Here is a 20038-nt window from a genome sequence, read left to right on the forward strand (position 1 = left end):
GTGCAGTGTTCTTGAAGCTACAATAAACCTAGATGAGAACTTCATTGGTATAATTTTAAATCACATCATGTACAGTACAACTTGAAGGATCTGTGAGGTTTGATAAGGGCATCATCGATAACGTTGGCAGCATTAATCTGCGGCATTACCACCAGTGGATGGGATCAAGCTCTTTTCCCGCTCATAGTCCATCCAAAGCATGTTTTGTAAGCCCATCTGGAAACAGCAGAAGCACTGAAAAGCCCTTTCTCGCGAACCAAGGAGCCGGGCAAACGCAAGAAACAAGCTATGTGTAATCGACGAATGCTCGCGGTATTGAAATGACGTTTCACCTGTCTGGCTCGTGGTTAATATCGCCTGAATCGGACAATCAAGCGCATGGTCTTAAAGGTCAGTGAATGGTTTGTTTTTGAAAATTCGAAACCCCATTCCCGATAGCCTGCATGAAGAAAACCTCCTCATCACGTAAAATCGACAAAATCAAAGATTTTTGCGGACCAGAAGTGGAACCGAAACGGGCATGAAGCCAACGGGGGATAATCTTGAAGCAGCTGGACTGCCGCACTAGCGGGCTAGCGGACCAGGAATAAGCAAGCACTCAGACTAGGGCTACAGAATAAGGATGGCTTCACTCAACCTTTCCCCACCATCTCACCACCTAGTATTAACCAAATAGATCAAACAACGGTGATTGCCACCATAACATTCCCCAGTACGGCCAAGAAATCCGCATATTCAGAGCTCGCAAAGCACCCTACGCTTTTCTACTCAGCCAACTCGTTCTGCTGCCAACCTTGGAAGTCACAAGACCCAACACCTGATCTTTCATCAGCATCGCCAGTCTAAGAAACTTTTTATTTTCGGCTTTTGGGCGTTCAAGAGTCACGCCCTAATCTAACTCACATACGTATTGTCGGGCCAGCTGGTTATTCTAAATATTTCAGTATTGTCTCTATCCTGTCGCTTGTGTATATCCATCGACCCGAAGTTGTCCTTGTCCTGCATACGCGTTCCCGGCCGCTGGTGAGCGAGCCTTGGAAAACGTATAACGAACACCCGCATTCAACACTGAATAACAAGAAGATTGTTATTTATATCATCTGCAGACTGGCGCCTGCAGGACTCCATGACTATATCTCTTCTCTGGCACTGCTCAACTACCTCTTCGTTCGGATAGAGAGGCAAACACGTGCTAAGGTCTCATGTCGACGGCATCCTCACGTTCTCGCGGCTTTAGTCGACGATTAGATAGCGACAGCGGCAAAAGTCGGGGTCCCCGTTCTCGAAATGTTTCCGTCACTCGAAAACGGCCTGTCAGTCACAATGATGCGTACTTATATGTTCTTCGAGTAGCATATCTTGCCTACCTTCTCCAAAAACGTCCCCGTCGCACCCAGAGCGTACCAATTCCCCGCCAACGAGCTCACAAATCATCAGCTTCCATAATAAGCGATCTAAGTTTGGCCAAAGATCACAAGAGCACGAGGCTACCTCATGGCTTTGTGGGTCGGCTAGAAAATCGATTGACTGGAGTATTTAAGGGGATCGAAAAGGAAAAAGCTTACCAGGATGAGGCTGTGAGGAGAACATTTGCGGCGTTTTTAAATGAGCTGAGGGAGCCGGGCTTCAACAAGCGCATGAGAGAGGAGAGGCGGGCAGAACCCCTGGTCTTAATATTCTTTTCCAATGCGACCAAAGAACTCTCCAAGGGCCAAGCACCAGATGATACCAACTGGAAGCTTATGGTTGATAGGCATGTGGCTCTCTTTGTGAGGATCATCAGTTTGATTCTCAAAGACCAAGGCTGGGACAAGGATAAACCTGAACTGGCTAGCCAACTTTCTATCTTGGAAACCAAATTGCTTGCGCATGATCAGAATCTTGCGCAGGCATCCCCAAAAGATGGAGGAAACGTAATTACCGAACTCGTGCCCCTGAGCTATAAAGTCGAAGATATGCCATTAGTCCAAGTTGTGGCGAAAGTGTTTGGACTAAGGAATTCATATGTCCAGTCAGATATAAACAAGTATAAAGATGTATGGACTGCGAAGGCGGCTCTGCAAGACCTTAAAACGTACCAGGTACAGCTCAACCTGAATACTAGAAGGACCCTGTCCAATGAGGACTTCGACTCTATCGAGGCTTTTGAAGCGTGGAAAAAGGCTGAGGATGGTGAACTCTCCCAGATGATGTTTTCTATAATGCAGTCCAACCCAGATACCAAAACAAGTTTGCCCGGTGGCACACTTTCTCATCTCAGTACCAGGTCTGGGCGATCCCAATGCATCAGATCTTGGTTATTCCGACACATCAGATATTCTTTCAATAGATGCTGCTTCTTTTTCACAGCCTGATGCGTCCCATGACTGCTCTGATAATCCAAATATTTACACATTCATTCCCCCGGATCCTCGGTCGTTTTACCGTTTTGTACTCCTCCAAGTCGTAAACCACGAGCTGCAAGAAAGATCAACCAATGAATCAGACTCGACCTCGGACTCGCCACCTAAGACTCTTCTCTCGAAGCAAGCTACTGATCTGCTCAACGAAATAAGCCTTCGTTGGCGAATACCAACATCTACGCGTGCTGTATTGTTCCTTGATGTTTTCCGAGAGAAATATGTGGAACAGGAAATTGATCTTGACACTTTGGATTCCGCATTCATTTTTGTTAACCAACCTCCGCCGGAGAAGTCGAAACGTGGTAGTAACTTCATAGTCTCATTGCTCTCAAACAGGGAGAATTGGACGCTCGCTGATTTTAGTGTAATGACACACCTACTTTCCTCTCTCCACGAGGCGCTCCTTCGGCATCTCTATGAGACGATGATGCACTGCTATGACACCAAGGTCCCCTCTATAGGTTCAGTCATGTACATCCTAGAAAACTACGTCGAAGCTGACCCTAACTTTGTTTCCAAACCGGACGACTATGAAAATTTTCGTTCCTATGTGTATAACGGATTAGTGAACAAAGCAAAAGAGGTTTACCAAGAACACCTCGACAAGGAAATACCTCCAGAGCAAAATGTGTGGGAGTTTTATCATGTGGTGCAACTCGGGAAAGGTATTTTAAAACTTGCGCAGCGGATACAAAAGAGATATAAGAAAAACCCGGAAATCATAGGGTATGTACCTAAAAATTCGTATTCTCCTGACCTCTAACTGACTTGCGTAGTATCAATCCTTCAAACATTCTAGCCAAATGCGTTCTTCCAATGTTCGCGGAGGATGCACGCGACATCATTACGAGGATTATACAACAAGCTCAAGATAAAAACGAAGAGATTGGCATGCAAGATGGCTTTGACTTGTACAAAGAATTGGCTCAAATACGCCAATTTTACACAGAAGTTCTCCCTGGGTAAGAGCTAAACCTATACACAAAGTTTCTGTGTTCTTTTGCTGAGAATTTTTCAGTGAACCGTTTCCCATACCGATCGAGGAACTACTGTCCAATTTCGTTTGGCGTTGGATACAAGCTACTGATGAGAAGATCGTAGGCTGGGTCAATGAGGCTATCAAACAAGATGACTTCAAAGTGCGGACCGAATCACCTACTGACATACCGACGCAAGATCAACGGCATAGCTTGTCCGTCGTAGACGTTTTCCGGTCGTTTAACGAAGTGATTAATCAAATTGTGCAACTGAATTGGGACGACGATGTGGGATATGCTAAGTTTATGACTGCTATTTCAAAATCTATCGGGAAAGGTATTGCGAGATATTGCGAAGTTCTTGAACTACAATTTAGTAGAGAAATGGATCGCCTTACCCCAGAACAAGAAGCATCTCTATCGCAATCACGACAAGAGAAATGGATGCAAATGGCCAAGGAGGCGTGGAATAATAAAGAAAAGATTGAGCCATTTCACTTTTTCCCGCAGGTAAGCCTTGCCAATGGAAAAATGCTAATTTCTTTTGTCAATTACTGATCTTTTCTTTCCAGTCCTTTGTCAAACTGAATAATATTGAATATGCTCTCCATCAGTTGGATAAGCTTGAGAAAGACGTCAATGTCGATGCTTGCGCAGATGTACTTGCAAAGAATACGCCTCCTGCTTTACAGCGGCCACGGAAGGTTACTAACTATGTTTTTACTGTTAAAATTGTTGAGGCAGAAGACCTGAAGGGATGTGACATGGATGGACTTAGTGACCCTTACGTTTCCTTGGCCGATGAGTCCCAGCGTATTTTCAAGACTCGCATTATCTATGACAATCTTAATCCCCGATGGGATGATAGCGTGGATATCATTACGAAAGGACCCCAGAACATTATTGCAACTGTCTGGGACTGGGACGCTGTTGGGAGCCACGATTATATGGGGCGCACTTCTCTCAAGCTTGATCCCGCCCACTTTTCAGACTTTGTCCCAAGGGAATATTGGCTAGACTTGGACACGCAAGGCCGAATTTTGCTTCGTGTGAGTATGGAAGGTGAACGTGATGATATCCAATTTCACTTTGGTAAGGCATTTCGGACTCTCAAGCGTACCGAACGTGAGATGACCCGGAAAACAACAGAGAAGGTATGTTTGCTATATGTCAAACTCATTATCTGCATCCGGGTTAGATATCATCTGCTAACATGTATATCCAGCTTTCTGCTTATATAAACCATTGTCTTTCTCGCCGTGCTCTCAAAGCTTTGCTGTCGAAAGGCATTACTATGTCAACTGTTTCCAGCTATTTTAATAGGAACAAAACATCAACCACTTCAGGTCCGACGCCGGCAGAAATAGAGGGTGCATTAGACACATTGTTCACTTATTTTGATGACAACTTTTCAATTATGAACCAAACGTTGACAGAAGAAGCCATGAGAACGGTCATGGCTCGCTTGTGGAAAGAAGTTCTAGTAACCGTGGAAGCTCTTTTGGTTCCTCCGCTATCCGACAAGCCGTCTAACCAACGGCCGCTCACCCAGCGAGAAGTTGACGTCGTCTCTCGTTGGCTCCTCCTGCTCCTCAACTTTTTCAACGCCGTCGATGAAGAAACCGGAGAAGCAAACGGCGTTCCATTAGATATCCTTAAATCACCGAAATACCACGAAATCCAAAGTCTCTTCTTCTTCTACTTTGAACCCACCGATAGTTTAATTCGAACCTCAGAACGCATGGCATCCTCCACTGCAGCACGACAGCAAACTAACCGAAACCGGCTGTCCACTACGTCCTCATCATTGAGCCCATTTTCGGCGATTGGTGGTGCGGCTGGTATTCCGTCTGCTCGCCGAGGGAAAAGCATCATGCTGTCCCGTAACTTGGGCACTATGAGGAAAGCCAAGGAGGAAAAATGGCGAGAAGCACAAGCGGAACCGAACGATGATATGGTTCTTCGAATTCTGCGCATGCGACCGGAGGCGCATACGTATATTCGTGATCGCAGTCGACAGAAGGAGAGGCTTGCGACGGCTGCAGCTGCAGATTTAATCGTTAAACAAAGTTTAATGGCTGGCGGTGGAGGAAGAATGGTAGGTACTTTACCGCGAAGGTAACCAGTACTATCAAAGCGTTATCTTTTGGATAAAAGATATGATTTGTGTTTACGAATGAATATGCTTTTTCTTAACGGCTGCGCTATTTTAGAAGGGAGGGGTTGGACAGGCCGGATTGCTATTCTGAATTTATTTTCCTTTGCAGACTTTTAGTAAAGTTCAAATCCTCGTTCGATTCTTCATTTCGAGACCCTAGACATTTCACATACTATCGCCTCTTTTCCCAAGCCTGCCACCTCTGTTTTCACCTTGTGTTAGCCTTGCTGTTATTGTTTTCATCCATGCACGATACCTACCTTATGTTCCCTCCCAGGCCACCCATCCCCTTGCTAGGTTTCATGGTTATTCCGAGCCTCCTTTCGATTTCCCTTTGGAAGACTAAAGTGCATCCTTTCGTTGTTAATGTTAGTAACGTCACGCGGCGATGTGTACATGGATACGAGGCGCGCAAACAACCGCATGGAGCGGGTAGCTTCCGATCACTTTTTCTTAACCTTTTCTAGTGATCGCACGTGTGCATAAAATATAAGGCGGAAATCATTCCATTACTTCTTGATTTGGTTCGTCAATCAGTTATTAATAGAAAATTTAACTACCTATTTCTAAATAGCGGGAGTAGCTCGCTTCAATTAGTATTTAGCCAGGCTATTGGAAGGGAAGTCAAGTCGTATTTCGTTACAACAGGGGCTCTTCTCTTCGTTTCTATTTTATTTCTTTTTTAATCTTTGAAAAATTGTCAATCATACTCTAACAGCAGTCATTAAAACAAAATTGCACCGCGTCAAAAGAGATAGATCGTTATTTCACTTCCCACATTGGTTTTTAATTTTGAGTTTTTATCTATTAATTTTCATACTCGACGAAGCCATGATAGGAAATTAGATATCATGCGCAACTTCACTAGCATAATGAAGATGGGAGGTATACAATGTATACTATATGCGGTACTTGAAAATTCCTGTGGTTTATTGTAGAGCAATACACTCGATCTCGACCGGGACGCCCTTTGGAAGTTGATGGACAGCAACGCAGCTGCGAGCAGGTTTATGCGTGAAGAACTTCTCATATTCGGCGTTCATCTCGGCGAAATCTTTCATATCTGTAAGGAAGACCTGAAAATGTATTTTCCCGGACGCGAATGGAAATGTTCAGTTAGTCATGCATGCGGATTTTTGTTACCAAGAGTGTAGTCAACTTTAAGTGGCGAGGCAGGGAACAATTCATCCACAGTTGTTAAACGGGTAATATGGAGTTTCCTTAGGAAATTGTACTTCGTTTAGCAACTTACGTTAACTTTTACCACCCGACTCACGGTCGTTCCAGCCGCGGCCAGCACGGCAGCAATATTCTTGCAGCAGAGAGCAGTTTTTTCTCCAACCGAGCCTTCGAGGAGCTTCCCGTTCTCATCTGCTGGAATCGCACCTGAGAGAAACACTTGTCCGTTCGCTTTGATAGCGTGAGACTGGTTTTTTAAAACAGCAAATTGCAAATTAACCTCAATTTCCCAGTCAAAAGTAGAACCGTTGAGTCACGTGGACGTACATAGGGGCCCGCAGCTAGATAAGCAGTTAATTGAGATATTTGAAGTCAAACAGAGGCATTGAATGAAATATCCTTTCAAGGGGTGGGAGGAATTGGAAAAACGATGCGCGGGGTAAAATTGGGGTCGGACGAATCCGAACTTACGCGGGCAAGCATCGTTTGCAAAGACGTGGACAATATCAGACATTTTTCTAGAGACGCGCGGGGCAATTGATAGTGCAGAAGGGAATTGACGACAGAGATGGGGAGAGAAGCGAGGAAGACTGCGGGTAATCTGACTTCTTAGATGTTGGCTCAACATGACCTCAAGAGACGTTGCGGAGTTGGTTCGTCATCGCGGAATTGAATGCGGGCAACCTTGTGGAGCGGGGTGGAGATCATGTGATTGCGGGTATATTCGGAGCGGTCAGCAGAGTGGTCTTGATAAGATCTTGACTATATCTCAGATCAGGATATCCAACCCAGGATACGAACCTTGGAGGAGGTCAATATCCTCGTGTAAAAGGCAGCTAGCTACCGTTCCTGAAAACTCCTTGTGCAAGTGAGTTCCAAAAACCGCTCAAAGTCATTGTTTCCCGTGGTTTCCACGAAGACCCCTGCAAGCATAAGTTTTGTGCTGCTGGACTCCTCACCATTTGGCCAACGCTAATCAGGACCCAAAGAAATATGCTCAATTGTCCTCATTCAAGCGGGACTTGCCCATGCCAATGGCGTCCATCTCACCCTGATCCCTATAAATTGGACCAATGATGGATCTTGAAGTATTTGTGGCCGGTGTTAGCTGCGTATTTCAGTTTCAATTCCGAAGGAACTCGCCCCTTTTCCTTCAGGTACTAGTTACTATCTTGCAAATACCAGTCTCTGCCTCCTAATGCCTCGATGCCCCCGGGTCAGCAAGATTTTTTTTTTTTTTTTTTTTGTTCCTCCATCAATTGTTATTTCGCTACCGATTGGAGAAGTGGGCAGCCAAAACAACATATTACGACAATCGTCGCTGGATAAGTTAATATGACTCGCTTCATTGTTAGCCTTGCCCTCCTACTTCAGCTCGTTTCTGCGCATTTCTCTATTAAATACCCTTTCTGGCGTGGCAATTCTTTACATCTCAGTGGACTAAACCATGTACGTTTCTATGCTTACTCCAGGAGTGCCATACCATCTTGCTCCCTTCCGACTTGCATTTTATTGCACATATTTCTAATATAATGTTAGGCGGGGGTGTCAATGTGACGACAAACCGAACTGAATGGCCTCTTGGTGGTGGCTCCCTCCTCATCACTCCTTCGCACTCCTGGTCAATCACCTTCGTGAACCTTGGTATTGGTTCTGATGATACAGTTATATTCAATATTTCTATGATCGAAGGTTTCAATCAAACGGGAAATGGCACATTTTGTTTCCCAAAAATTCCAATTCCGCAAGGACTAGGCCTGACCTCTGGTTCTAACGCGAGTATTCAAGTTGTCCAAGTAAATGAACATGGGTCTGCATTGTATAATGTAAACTTCCTTTCTCATTTTCCCTCCTCGTTTCACGTTATTTCCGTTTGCGTCTATCTGAATCGCACGATCATGCGCATCTCAATGCTGCCTAGAACGGACATTATTTTTGTGTGGATCTAATAATATGTGCTTTTAAATAGTGTGCCGATATCACCTTTTCCGCTAACGCCACGCTTCTGTCTACCGACTTGTGCACCAATTCTTCAGGCATTGGCTGGAAGCCCCTTGGTGCAGAAACAGCCTTAAACAATACTTCACCTAAGCCCGGGGCGGGATCTATGCTTGCAATCGACAAATCCATTCAGAGCTTGGGACTTAGTGCGATTATAGCGATATTGTTCTGGAACTTATATGTCTAGTTCTAGGGCTGTAAAGGGCTGGTAACGCTAAATTCTTGAGGCTGGAATATAATATTCCACTATGGTCGTATGACATCGACTGAAAACCTGGATTGCTTGTTATACCTTCGAGTGGGTGATTGGCGGCTCCGCTTATTTCAATGAATGAATCAATTTGAAAATGAGTTGTATACACTTGCGGAACTGAGAATTAAGTGAAAATATCGGGATATCCATCTAAACAACACGTAGCACATATGCCAGGTAAAAACGTACACCTTGCGATAAATGGAGCCATCGTCTGTTCCAGTAATTGAAGTGCCAGCTGCCCTAAGGATTCTACCATGCAATCCATAATCACCGTTCTGTTGATAGCAAATCACAATTTTTTCACTGTTGCCACCCCTGGAGCGTATCCCCAACAGCCTAAAACAACGTGTTTCCCCCGCCCTGGGCACCATAGCAAACCCCTGAGACCCGAGCGTTTCCCCGCCCGCAGCCAACAGAGCACACAGCAAAACAGTTTCCCCATAGTGAATAATTAATGTGTCGATTGAGTCTAGAAAACACTGTTGAATACTTCTATTTTCACAGTGTGAATGTTCAAGGAAAACTTCTTGTAGAACTGGTAAAGAACAGAGTAACAAGTGAAGTTTGGGAAGGAGAGAGGGCTTGCGAAGTAGGCTGAGAAAATCACTAGTGGTTTTAAGGTTTTAAACGCTAATTTAGCGCCGCGTTTATATCAACGGCAAGGATTAGACGATATAATTTCACGTGACAAAATCTCGACCATCCATGGAACCATATGGGGATTTGTCTCTCATAGATTATATGAAACCATTCTATGTACTAATACAGATCCAACTCAGATAACTGCTGTGTCCTCTTCACTGGTTGGACCCTCTTTTGGAAGCTCATTCTCACGAAAAACTATTAAACCGCAGGTCGTACATGACTTCCCTAAGTGCCTCATGACCTGGTGGCATTTCAGTACGAGTTGAAACCTTTTCTCACTTTGATGACCATAGTTACACGGCAATGCTTGCAGAAAACGGAATAGCAAAATGAGACACACTAAGTATGACCTGATGATTCAAATAATGAGGTCATGTTTGCAGATCTGACCAGTGTGCATGTGCAGAGAACGGTCTGAGAGCATCGCCCATGAACTGCGGTGGTTCATTTTTACTGCGATTAGGAATTATGTTTTAGACTGATTTGCGATCACCAAATTGCCGCGTGAGCGTGGGAACTCCTGGTATTCTGACCTATGAAGTGGTACAGGATCCAGTTATCGGTGGCGTACTTCCACCTTAAGATCATGTCTTCACTCTAATTTTGTGAATGGTGAGCGATGGAGTATTACCGACACTATGCCTCCCAATACCAGTCCCAGATTCACACCGTGTGTCTTGCAACGTGGGTTGAGGGTAATGGATATTCTTCGCTCTCGTTGTTGTGGGGGGTTATGATACATTATTCTGAATTCTGATAGATAATCAGAATTGTGTCTCCATTTGATAAATACATCTTAAAAATTTTCTTCAGCCAAATTTATCTAATTTGGCTACCTTTTTACTTTCTATTTTATGCTTTTCTTGAAAATGCAAAACAATTCAAGAACGGAAAAGCGGGATTCTCCTGATTCCCCCCAGGTTCTCAGTTCAACTTCACATATCGGGAGTTGTCCCAGCATTTCCCGAAGGATGCTGGTTACAGAACGGTACCAGGAAGAATTGAAGTTACGGGAAGCAAGCCCCGATAAAGTATTCTATGATGGTGTGAATTTAAGCGGATTGGATCCTAGTATGTAAATTCTTTATTAGCCATCACACCCATTATTTAGCCATCGGACTAACCTTGCTCCCCAAAGATCTTATCACTCTAAGCGCAGAATCGAAAGAAAACCCGCGGGTATTACTCTGTTTCTAAGAATATAATGATTACCTGGCATTCTTTGACAGTGCATAGAGTTGGACCAGGAAGATGAAGTGGACGACTACAACCCTTATGGGAGGCTATTGCTTTTTGCCTCCATTTGCAAGTAAGATTAACCGTGTTTCTACGGAAAGAAGCTTATGGTATACTGCTAGGTACTATATTCGCTCCAGCTCTCCTCTTGGTCATGGCCGATCTTGGTATTAAAAATCCCACCTTGGGCGCTATCCAAATCTCAATATTTGTTTTGGCATTTGCACTTGGCCCTATATTCGCAGCACCGCTTAGCGAGATATATGGAAGATCTATTATCGTGCGTACGTGCAATATTTTGTTTATTGCCTTCTCAATAGGAAGCGGTTTCGCCCAGAATGTAAGTCCTTTCTCGGGGAGTATGTTCTAGCTGAGTTGACTAACTGGATTGCAGGCAGCTCAACTTGCCGTGTGCCGGTTCTTTGCAGGAGTTGGAGGTTCTGGCGGGTTGGCCGTTTTTGGAGGTGTCCTTGCTGATATTTGGGATCTCAAGGAACGAGCAAAAGCATCAGCTTTGATGTCAACTTTACTGTACGTTCACGTATTTCTGTTAAACACAAATACTGGTATTCGTCCTAATTTTCCCCAGAATTTTAGGGCCTGTGGTTGGCCCTGCCTGTGGTGGCTGGATATCTGAACGAGCCTCTTGGAGATGGACTTGTTGGGTCCCTGTATGCCATTCTTCCTTCTTTCTCCTGTGTTTTCAAATTCACACCAAATCTCACCATATCAGGCCATGGCTGCTGCAGCATTGGAAATCATTTCTCTTATTCACATGAAAGAGTCGTATATTCCAATACTTCTTGAACAGAAACTTCAGAGAAATAAGCGATTACATCCAGATATGGACCTATACACGGTAGTCGAATTGCTCTCAGATTTATCCACTCGGAGGGCGGGATCGTTTATCTCCTCTGCCATTCGCCCTGGTATGTATCTTTTTGACACAAAATCTAACGACTTTTTTTGCTAACCCTGCTAGTGATATACTTGCTTGTCGACCCGGTTCTATTTCTGCTGTCGCTCTATTTCGCGTTCGTATTCGGGGAAGTTTACCTCCTTATAGTAACAGTACGAAATGATCACGTCCTTATAACCCTCCTGGAGTGCACAAAATTTACCACTTACAATAATTAATAGTTCCCAGATATTTTCGGGGACGGATACGGCCATTCGGCTGGATTTGTCGGCATCGACCTCCTGGCCCAGGGGGTGGGTAACATCCTAGGTCTGATTGCAACGGTTAAAGTGCATGGGATTATATACGAACGCCAAACGCGCCCCGATAGGCGTTACAACCCGGAGTCTAGGTGAAAACATACTGAATTCTCTAGGATTATTTATGCTTAAAGTTTAGTGCAACTAACACGTACGGCATATTAGATTGGTTCCTGCATTCCCTGGTGCCCTTTTAATCGTCGCTGGTCTGTTCCTATATGGCTTTTCTGCACTCAAATATCACTTCATCGTGGTAACTTGCAATACCTTTTATTTTCCCGTCATTGTGCCTCTTTTTCATGTCACCATTCAGCTTCATTCTTCTTCTCCCAAGCCTAACAGACCTTAAGCCTTTAGTTGGTTTCGTAATCTTCGCTGCTGGAGCAATGAACATATTTGTAAGGCAAATATTCTAAGTCTTGCAACACATGGGAGCAATATGACTGATGCTCGATATACAGCTGGCAATTCAGCTCTATATTGTGGACTGTTTTGCGTTTCCCGCTTCAGCTGTCGCCTCATGTAAGTTGAGAATCCCCTAGTTACAAAATACTACATACTAAGCTCTGGCAGTGTCCTTCCTCCGCTTTGTTTTCGCAGGAGGTAGGCATTTTCCCAACAGTCTTATTATACCCCATCAAAAACATATACACTCAATGAACTAAGCTAGAAACCAATCTTTTGCAGTATTTCCACTTTTCGCTCAGACTCTTCGAGCACTGGGAGTTGACTGGGGTTACAGGACTTCTCGCATTCTTGTCGCTGGGTCTAGGTCTTCCGTTCCTCCCATTGGTCTGATGGCCCTAGTTGAGTCGATAGTTTTGGATACGAAACTAACTCGTCGCATCTAGATTTATATATTTGGTAAAGAAGCTCCGCGAAATAGGGAAGTACAATATGCGAAAGATAACTTCATACTAGATGGTGATACAAAAAGTTTCCTTTAAAGCATGGGGGTTTGCGTGCGGCGGCGAAAAAGCTAAGGTGGTGAGATAAATGAAAAGGGGAGGGCATTTGGATCACCTAAATACAAATCCGAGGTATTCGAATGTTTATAGCCAAACGACGAGGCGATGCGGATATCAGAATTCTACGGAATTATCTTATAATCAAAGTTTTAGCTCAAGATGAATAACTGGAAATTTTTATTAGAGGATAGGAAAAAATCCCCCATTCCAACTTTGACAGAAGCACAAAATGATTACAAGGCAAAAACAACTATGGCTTCTATTCCTCAATAAATGCAATGACTGGTCAAACTGCTCATATTAATTGTCTCTACTCGCGCGAACATCATATTTGATATTTACAGCACTAGTCACAACAACTATAACCCCCAAAAGTACTAGTGTAGCAATCACGGCATGCAGCTGGTGTATAGGAAGCTGGAACTGCGGGACTAACATTGTGGGAATGTCGAGGAGTACATTCTCAATAAAAGGTACAAATGTAAAGGCGAGATGGCCAATGCATTGATAACCATACGCCAGTCTATACAAAAGAAGAGGAAAAGTGCCAAGCAGCAGCCATTGGTATGGGGTCTGTCAATATAAAAATAATCAAGGCCCCATACTTGCACAGAAACGGCATGCGCCAAATGCGTATGCCAAAGATATTTCCATGGCGAGGATACCTAATTTGTAATATTTATGGGAAGTTGGCGAAAGGAAGTCTTCAGTAAAATGAAGCAACAACGGCTTTGTCGTCGGTGTAGTGACCACAATGATAGCAGCCTAGCCAAAGTTAATATATGATGCAGCAAGACCAGTACTAGAAATCCATCTGTCTCGTTAGCCTCTTAAGTAGGTTAGCTTCTGGCTATGCTTACCATGGCTATAGAAATCCCAGTATCATCGATCTGAAGGTTGAAAGTATAACATCGGAATGTCCCATAATTGTTCTAATTATGTGGAATAAGCAGAGCAATGATAATCAATCTTGGGCCATGAGTTTCCGGGTTTTCGTAATTTCGCGTCTCCCATGTTGCCCTAAAATCGAGAGGGGATATAAACTTGTGGGCAGGCAGTAGGCACGAGGGTTGAGGCATTTGAGATGAGAGTTCTAATGTCAAGAAGCGAGACTAGTATCTAGCGTCATTGAAGTACCGAGCCGTATCCTGACCGACCCTATACTATAAAGAAGGTAATAGCAAGGCCCACTAGATTGAAGGAGACACACCGTTATTGAAGCAGGAATTCATGCTTAAAATAACCCCCATCGCGCACTCAGCATACCGAAATCCGTCCATCGGTCAAAGGAGATCGTAAGGGTGAATTACACCAACCCCACATTTCTCTTTTTATTTTCTATTTCGTTTTCATTTTCGTGCAGGAATGCCATCAAGAGAACGCAAATTCAACATTTTCAACAGGCTTCATTCATCCCACGTGCTCGGTTGTTTTCAGGAGTGGACCACCTGGCCGAGGCGTTGTAACAATACATCCTCCTTTCTCAAATATCCCATTTGAAATAAAAATGGGAAGGAACCGTGATTCTGGTCTACCCAGATCATATCATAGCATCCTTTGCTCCACTTAGCTTGAAGGGTTGAAGCAGCGAGACAGAGTGGAGTTCAAGGGCGTCGAGGAGAGAGAGGTGCATAATTCATCAACTTCTCGGACTGAACATCTTTTCAGCCAGAATGAGGTCAAATGCAAACTCACAAGAAATATATTCAAGCACCCAGGATTCGAAATACTCACTGCTAAAGATCCAACAAGAGAAGATGTTGTTACTGACGTATCACGTTTCAAGTCATTCATCCACGAAGATTCCAGTAAAACCGCACAGAAATTCACACACAATGGATATCTAGAAAATAAACGAAATCCTTCCCGCCGCCAGAGTGTAGTACATTTATCCACAGGAAACGAACTAAACAGAATTGTCCAAGAATATCCTGAATTCCATATACATTATCATAAGAATATTCATAAAGCGGATAATTAGTTAAAATAAATTACATGCGAAAAAAAAATTGACACTGACATATATAGACGGAAATTTATACCACAACTAGGTTACTAATCGGCACACCCTGCGAAATAAACTGATATCTCCTTCGAAAACCCACACCCAAAGCATGCTTGAAGTAGTTGTATGTTTCATCACCGCCGGCAACAAGTATCAAGCTTATCGGATTCAGACGGGGAATTCCGCCAGCAACGGTTTGTATTTCGTCGAGCAAAGGGCGAATGAGGTATGACTCCTCTGAATCTACCGTTGGGTTTCGGGACGTGGTATCGGAGTGTGTACCTGAGCCGGAGGTTGAAGAAGAGGCCTGTCGGGGATCGCCCAGCTGGGGGTACGAAACTACGATCACAAGCTTGAGGGAATCGCTCGTAGGGCGGAAAGAGGGTATATTTTGGATTTTCGTCGAAAAGCTGCACCCGCCCCGTTTTATGACGATTACATGGTGTGTCTTGGGGACTACGTCAGGAAGCCGATGGTCACAGAGCTCATCTGAAAGGTAAATGGTAGACCATGGAAGGCGGTTAAGCAGCTTTTTGGCTTGTCTGGACTTCGCTTCGGTGGGCGGAGGAAGTACGGCATCTTCAACATCAGGAAGTGATGTCGAGCCCTTGCCGGTAGAAATAGTCGCGGGGACTGAAACGCGGATGGCTGATTTCAGGGATGAAAGGGAGTCCAGTGTGGGTGAGTCAGAGTCATCTCGGAGAAGGGAGGTGACCTGGTTAAAGAAGGATGCAAAAGCTAGTTTCATGTTTGATGCGTCGAATGTTGACGTGTCGAGCGATGCGTGGAGCTCATCGAGTGCACCTATAATGGTTTCGCCATTTGTGGAGGTTGTTAGTATTGACGATACGTTTCCATTGGCTACCTCCGATCTGAGGTCCAAGACAACATCCAACAACGCTGAATCCTGCACCCGCGTGAAGTTTGGGTCTTCAGAGTTCAGAACGTCCGTTATTTCCTTCGAGATATAAATCTTTTCGTCCTTTCCTAGTGGAATGTTGTTGATAACTTGGACGCGATATCCTTCAGCGAACCCTGATGATTGATCCGTCAATAGTGGAACATCCTGGATCATACCCAAGCGAAGGCCTCCAAGGGACTTCACGAGAAGTCCATCTTGAACTCTTTCCAATGATCCAGGGCCAAGGATGATGTTGGCAGCTGGCGGAAATGTAAGGTCAACGGTTGGTCTAACCGTCATTAGTGCACTGGTAGCTTTTGGTGGAATAACCTCTGGTGGTAGCGTCCAAGGGAAATATGTATAGTTTGATGGTGATGTTAAGTCGGACATGGAGATACTCGGATGATCAACAGTATAACCGATGATAGGAGATTCAGCCTGTTGACGAGGTGGCATCAAGTGCAATCTAGCGAGGCTTGCTGCGTGGAAAATATCGGGCCGCGCAGCGGTCGACGAGGCTCCGAAGGGCGGGGTTGGAGCCGGCACTGCACAGGTTGCTCCAACGACAAGTTGTGTACCACCAGGAAACGTGTCTGCTCGCTTTGCCTTTTCCTTAGTGGCGTTCCTAGTCGACTTCGGGATAATAAGGGGGTGGCCTTCGGTATTGAAAACAAACGGAGCATCAAGATCATTTAGGGGGTGCGAAGGGCTAAAAAGCAGAAAGAGATACTTCGTCGTTTCCCCGAGGAAGAAGCTTTCCATCCTGTCACTCAATTGCCCATCTCGAACATCCTGAAGACCAGCCCAGCCACACCTAGTCCAGCATCTCCGCTTGATATCCCTCAATACCATCTCTCCAACATAGTGATACCACGGGTCTTTAGTGGCCATATACAGGTAATAAGTGGACTCGACAAACTCGGGGCGGCCTCCCCACCACCCAAGGCCATTTTCAATGTTCCCTGTGCCGACATTCCACCGTTCCGGGAAAGCAGAAAATCGAGTCCAAATGGCGGTGTGTAGCAGATGAGCCTCGATGGCCCCAGCCAGATCTCCAGCCAAAGTTAAAAGGCCTGGGAAATATGCACTTAAACTATCTATCCAAAGGGCGCGTGTAGCTCCGGTGATGATGTCGCCTTGGATATAATGAGGATATTGGTAGCCGGAACCGCGATATAAATGGTGGTTTATGGATGCTAGAGATTCCTGCCAAACATTAAGGAATGCATCTGAGGAATGCAGCTCTTCACTAAGGGGGGAGTAAAAATCATCAAGCCAATGAAACGGGCTCGACTGGTTGAAAGACGGGCGGTCACCCTCGGATAACAAGATATGAGATTTAAATGCATATTCGAAGAAACTATCAATCCCAGCACCGATCTGTCATAAAAATTACCTGGTAAGTGATAAATCACACAAGATAATCACAAAAGCATTCCCACTTACACCTGTGTACGAGTTCACCCACTTCCCAGACTCGGGATCAATGCCAGCTCCGATCAGGCCAATGTCACTTCGGCGGGACCAAACAGCCCAAAACGCCCTTTTGGCAAATTCTTCAAAACGCCCATCGCCGGTAAGCCTGCTAAGAACCGTAAATTCCAGAACCAAACTTCCAGCGCCCGCGCTGCATGTTTCTGTAACCTCTGGTGTTTCAGAAGACTTCTCCTCTTCTTTCGCTTGGCCTTTACCAGTGCAAGCCGCCGTTTCTGGTGCTATATCTGCATTGAAAGGGGAATTGGGGTAAAAGGGGACGCCATGCCGCAGATTAACACGTGGATATGGGATTCCCGTTGCAGTATAGAAAGCAGGTAAAATCCGGGCACCAAGATCCATCGCGAGACGGAGCAGTTGTCCGTTGTAGACGAAGCCATTTTCCCATCTAATCCCGGGGCTGCCTTTAGTGTGTCCACTTTTATTCCATAATTTCGCAAAGGAAGCTTCGTCTTCTGGGGGATCATATCCACGGATAGGCAATTCGCCTATTGCGAAAAGATGCGCACTGAGAAGGCCGCCTATTTACAAGAACACACTCAACGGTTAGAGATGCTGTACATAAATGGTATTCAAAGCATTTCTCCTCACCTAATCCTCTAATCACTGTTTCAAACACTTGGACCTTGCTATCAAAATCGAATCCTTTCCCCCTCGATCCTGTACCAGCTGGTCCATCCGACCCATCGCCATATAGCTCTACCAAATCTCGCACACCGTCCTGGAAATACCTCCACGCCTTACGCGAGCTTTCCGAGTCTGAATTCGAGGCGGCCGATCGAGATAGGGAGGAAGAGAGTATCGCTAAGGTAGACAAACTATCGACGAGCGTTAAGGAGTAATTTCCCAGAACATCATTAATATGTACATGAGCGGGGTTTTCACGATCGCGTGTTAAGGGGCGACAAGAAACGGGTCGCAATTCATCCTCAGGGAATGCATGCTTCATATAATTTTCGAAACCGTGGTAGAACATATGCTCTGTCTCCTTTCTGTACAGAGGATAGAAGCAAGTTGCATGGAAAATTAGCTCTCCGTTTCTCAAAAAATTGTCGCCCGGAGTAATCCGCCCGAGTCACCCCCCAGGCTTTCGATCTCCCTAAAATCAGTCAATAATGTAAATTTAACAATTCACATACCTCAACTCCCAAATCTGGGCCCCGCTCATTGCCCTAGCTAGAGGAACCCAAAAGGAGACAACCGTAACAAAAACGACGGCCCAACCGCAGACAGTCCATTTTGCACCGTTGCGGAAGCGAGACATCGGGAAACAACGACGCCGGCATCTCGAGTGCATCACCGACAATCAAGTGAAGTCCGTGAGCCTAAGAATATCATTAAGAGTCTCCGAATCTGTCAGCGTCGCTGAGCTGGGAGAAAAACAGCCTTTTGGTACTTTTCTGTTCTCGTCCGGCTCCCGCGAGAGTTGCTTGAGACTAGGGATAGAGGGGTTTATATGTTCCCGGTGATAAAAAAGTAGGGAGGGGAGGGATATGGCCCCAAATTCCGTCCCATATGCATACTGGTTACGGAGTAGATGGGCAGGTAGAAGCCAAAGAGTCGATGTTGCCCATGGATCTTGTCAACTGAACACATTTTCTTTCCAGCGGGGAGGATAACGTAATCCACAAGCGAGTCGGCCACACAAGCGAGTCGGCCACTTTTTATCATTTTGTATCTTTATAATCAAATATAACAACAAACATGTAAGAAAAATAGATTAATTATATTAAGAATTATTTACAAATCTGCTTTCACATGTACGAGCAGTATGTCCAATAGTACCACATCTACTACATCGAGGTGCTGCACGTTTTCGTGGTTGAGAGTCAGAAATCTCTATCCTCTCTCTTTCCTCTTCATTGACACTTCGTACGCGATCTATTCCTTCTTTAACTCTTAAAACACCTTCCTGAGCTACATATGTACGACCTTTCTCTCGCTTTCTCTTTTGCTTCTCATTTGCAGCTCTTAGTTCCTTGTTTTCCTTTGCTAAAATAGCAGCACTATGCATAGCCATTTGACATCCCTTAATCAGCTGATTCATAGCTCGATTGGTTGGACTGGATAAACCCTGTGTATGATGTTGCATGTATTCTTTAATCTTCTTGGCCTGAAGATCCACTTGTCGTACATTGTGTGGTGTGGCTGTGGCCCAGGAGGCTTGAGAACTATGAGAAGTTCCTGGAGGGCTGGGTGTATGCATCCTAGTATTAAGGCGTGAGAGGACTTGCTCTGGATCGTACGGAACTAACCCTGTAGCTTTGAAACCACTTTTGATGTTGTTCTCATTCAGAGCTTTCATATGAGCTGCTGAATATAGAGTCAAAAACTCTTTCTTATCAATGTGATTAATGCCAAGCCGCATTTGCTCTTCCATCTGTTGTCCGTACGCCTTCTTTAGAGGAGAGAAACAGCTAACATCCAAGGGCTGAAGAAGATGAGATGAATGAGGTGGCATATAGAGAGCAATAATATTGTTCTCAGAGCAGAATTGATCAAATTCAGCTGAAGCATGACTTCCATGTCCATCAAGAATCAAGAGTCGATATTTGCCCTTTGTATGAGATCGAGTGTCCTTGTCAAATATCTCCTTAA

The 20038-nt window shown here is 44.8% G+C and overlaps 6 protein-coding genes across 6 annotated transcripts; 4 read left to right on the top strand and 2 right to left on the bottom strand.

The window, feature by feature from the left end:
* Positions 1 to 320: 320 nt before the first annotated feature.
* HCAG_04395 (predicted protein) lies at positions 321 to 846 on the top strand (the record flags this gene model as incomplete). Its single annotated transcript, XM_001540505.1, has 2 exons — positions 321 to 390; positions 677 to 846. The coding sequence occupies 2 exons, from the start codon at positions 321 to 323 to the stop codon at positions 844 to 846; spliced, it is 240 nt and encodes a 79-aa protein (XP_001540555.1).
* Positions 847 to 1202: 356 nt separating this feature from the next.
* On the top strand, positions 1203 to 5628 carry HCAG_04396 (conserved hypothetical protein; the record flags this gene model as incomplete). The annotated part of the gene is made up of 7 exons (XM_001540506.1): positions 1203 to 2081; positions 2350 to 3067; positions 3202 to 3364; positions 3592 to 3889; positions 3952 to 4533; positions 4605 to 5477; positions 5593 to 5628. The coding sequence occupies 7 exons, from the start codon at positions 1203 to 1205 to the stop codon at positions 5626 to 5628; spliced, it is 3549 nt and encodes a 1182-aa protein (XP_001540556.1).
* Positions 5629 to 6466: 838 nt separating this feature from the next.
* On the bottom strand, positions 6467 to 7199 carry HCAG_04397 (conserved hypothetical protein; the record flags this gene model as incomplete). The annotated part of the gene is made up of 4 exons (XM_001540507.1): positions 6467 to 6613; positions 6790 to 6963; positions 7044 to 7057; positions 7190 to 7199. The coding sequence occupies 4 exons, from the start codon at positions 7197 to 7199 to the stop codon at positions 6467 to 6469; spliced, it is 345 nt and encodes a 114-aa protein (XP_001540557.1).
* Positions 7200 to 8051: 852 nt separating this feature from the next.
* On the top strand, positions 8052 to 8904 carry HCAG_04398 (predicted protein; the record flags this gene model as incomplete). The annotated part of the gene is made up of 3 exons (XM_001540508.1): positions 8052 to 8165; positions 8189 to 8542; positions 8686 to 8904. 3 exons carry the CDS (start codon positions 8052 to 8054, stop codon positions 8902 to 8904), a joined length of 687 nt encoding a protein of 228 aa, XP_001540558.1.
* A 1685-nt stretch (positions 8905 to 10589) lies between these two features.
* Positions 10590 to 13846, top strand: HCAG_04399 (predicted protein; the record flags this gene model as incomplete). Its single annotated transcript, XM_001540509.1, has 13 exons — positions 10590 to 10689; positions 10977 to 11138; positions 11175 to 11194; positions 11249 to 11385; positions 11444 to 11525; positions 11588 to 11783; positions 11837 to 11925; positions 11995 to 12164; positions 12238 to 12325; positions 12534 to 12594; positions 13022 to 13059; positions 13494 to 13604; positions 13832 to 13846. The coding sequence occupies 13 exons, from the start codon at positions 10590 to 10592 to the stop codon at positions 13844 to 13846; spliced, it is 1269 nt and encodes a 422-aa protein (XP_001540559.1).
* Positions 13847 to 15076: 1230 nt separating this feature from the next.
* On the bottom strand, positions 15077 to 18704 carry HCAG_04400 (predicted protein; the record flags this gene model as incomplete). Its single annotated transcript, XM_001540510.1, has 4 exons — positions 15077 to 17326; positions 17393 to 17961; positions 18032 to 18432; positions 18580 to 18704. The coding sequence occupies 4 exons, from the start codon at positions 18702 to 18704 to the stop codon at positions 15077 to 15079; spliced, it is 3345 nt and encodes a 1114-aa protein (XP_001540560.1).
* Between the last annotated feature and the right edge of the window lie 1334 nt (positions 18705 to 20038).

Source organism: Histoplasma capsulatum, genomic scaffold (genome assembly GCF_000149585.1).
Source record: "Histoplasma capsulatum NAm1 scaffold_4 genomic scaffold, whole genome shotgun sequence".
Taxonomy (NCBI): Eukaryota; Fungi; Ascomycota; class Eurotiomycetes; order Onygenales; family Ajellomycetaceae; genus Histoplasma; species Histoplasma mississippiense.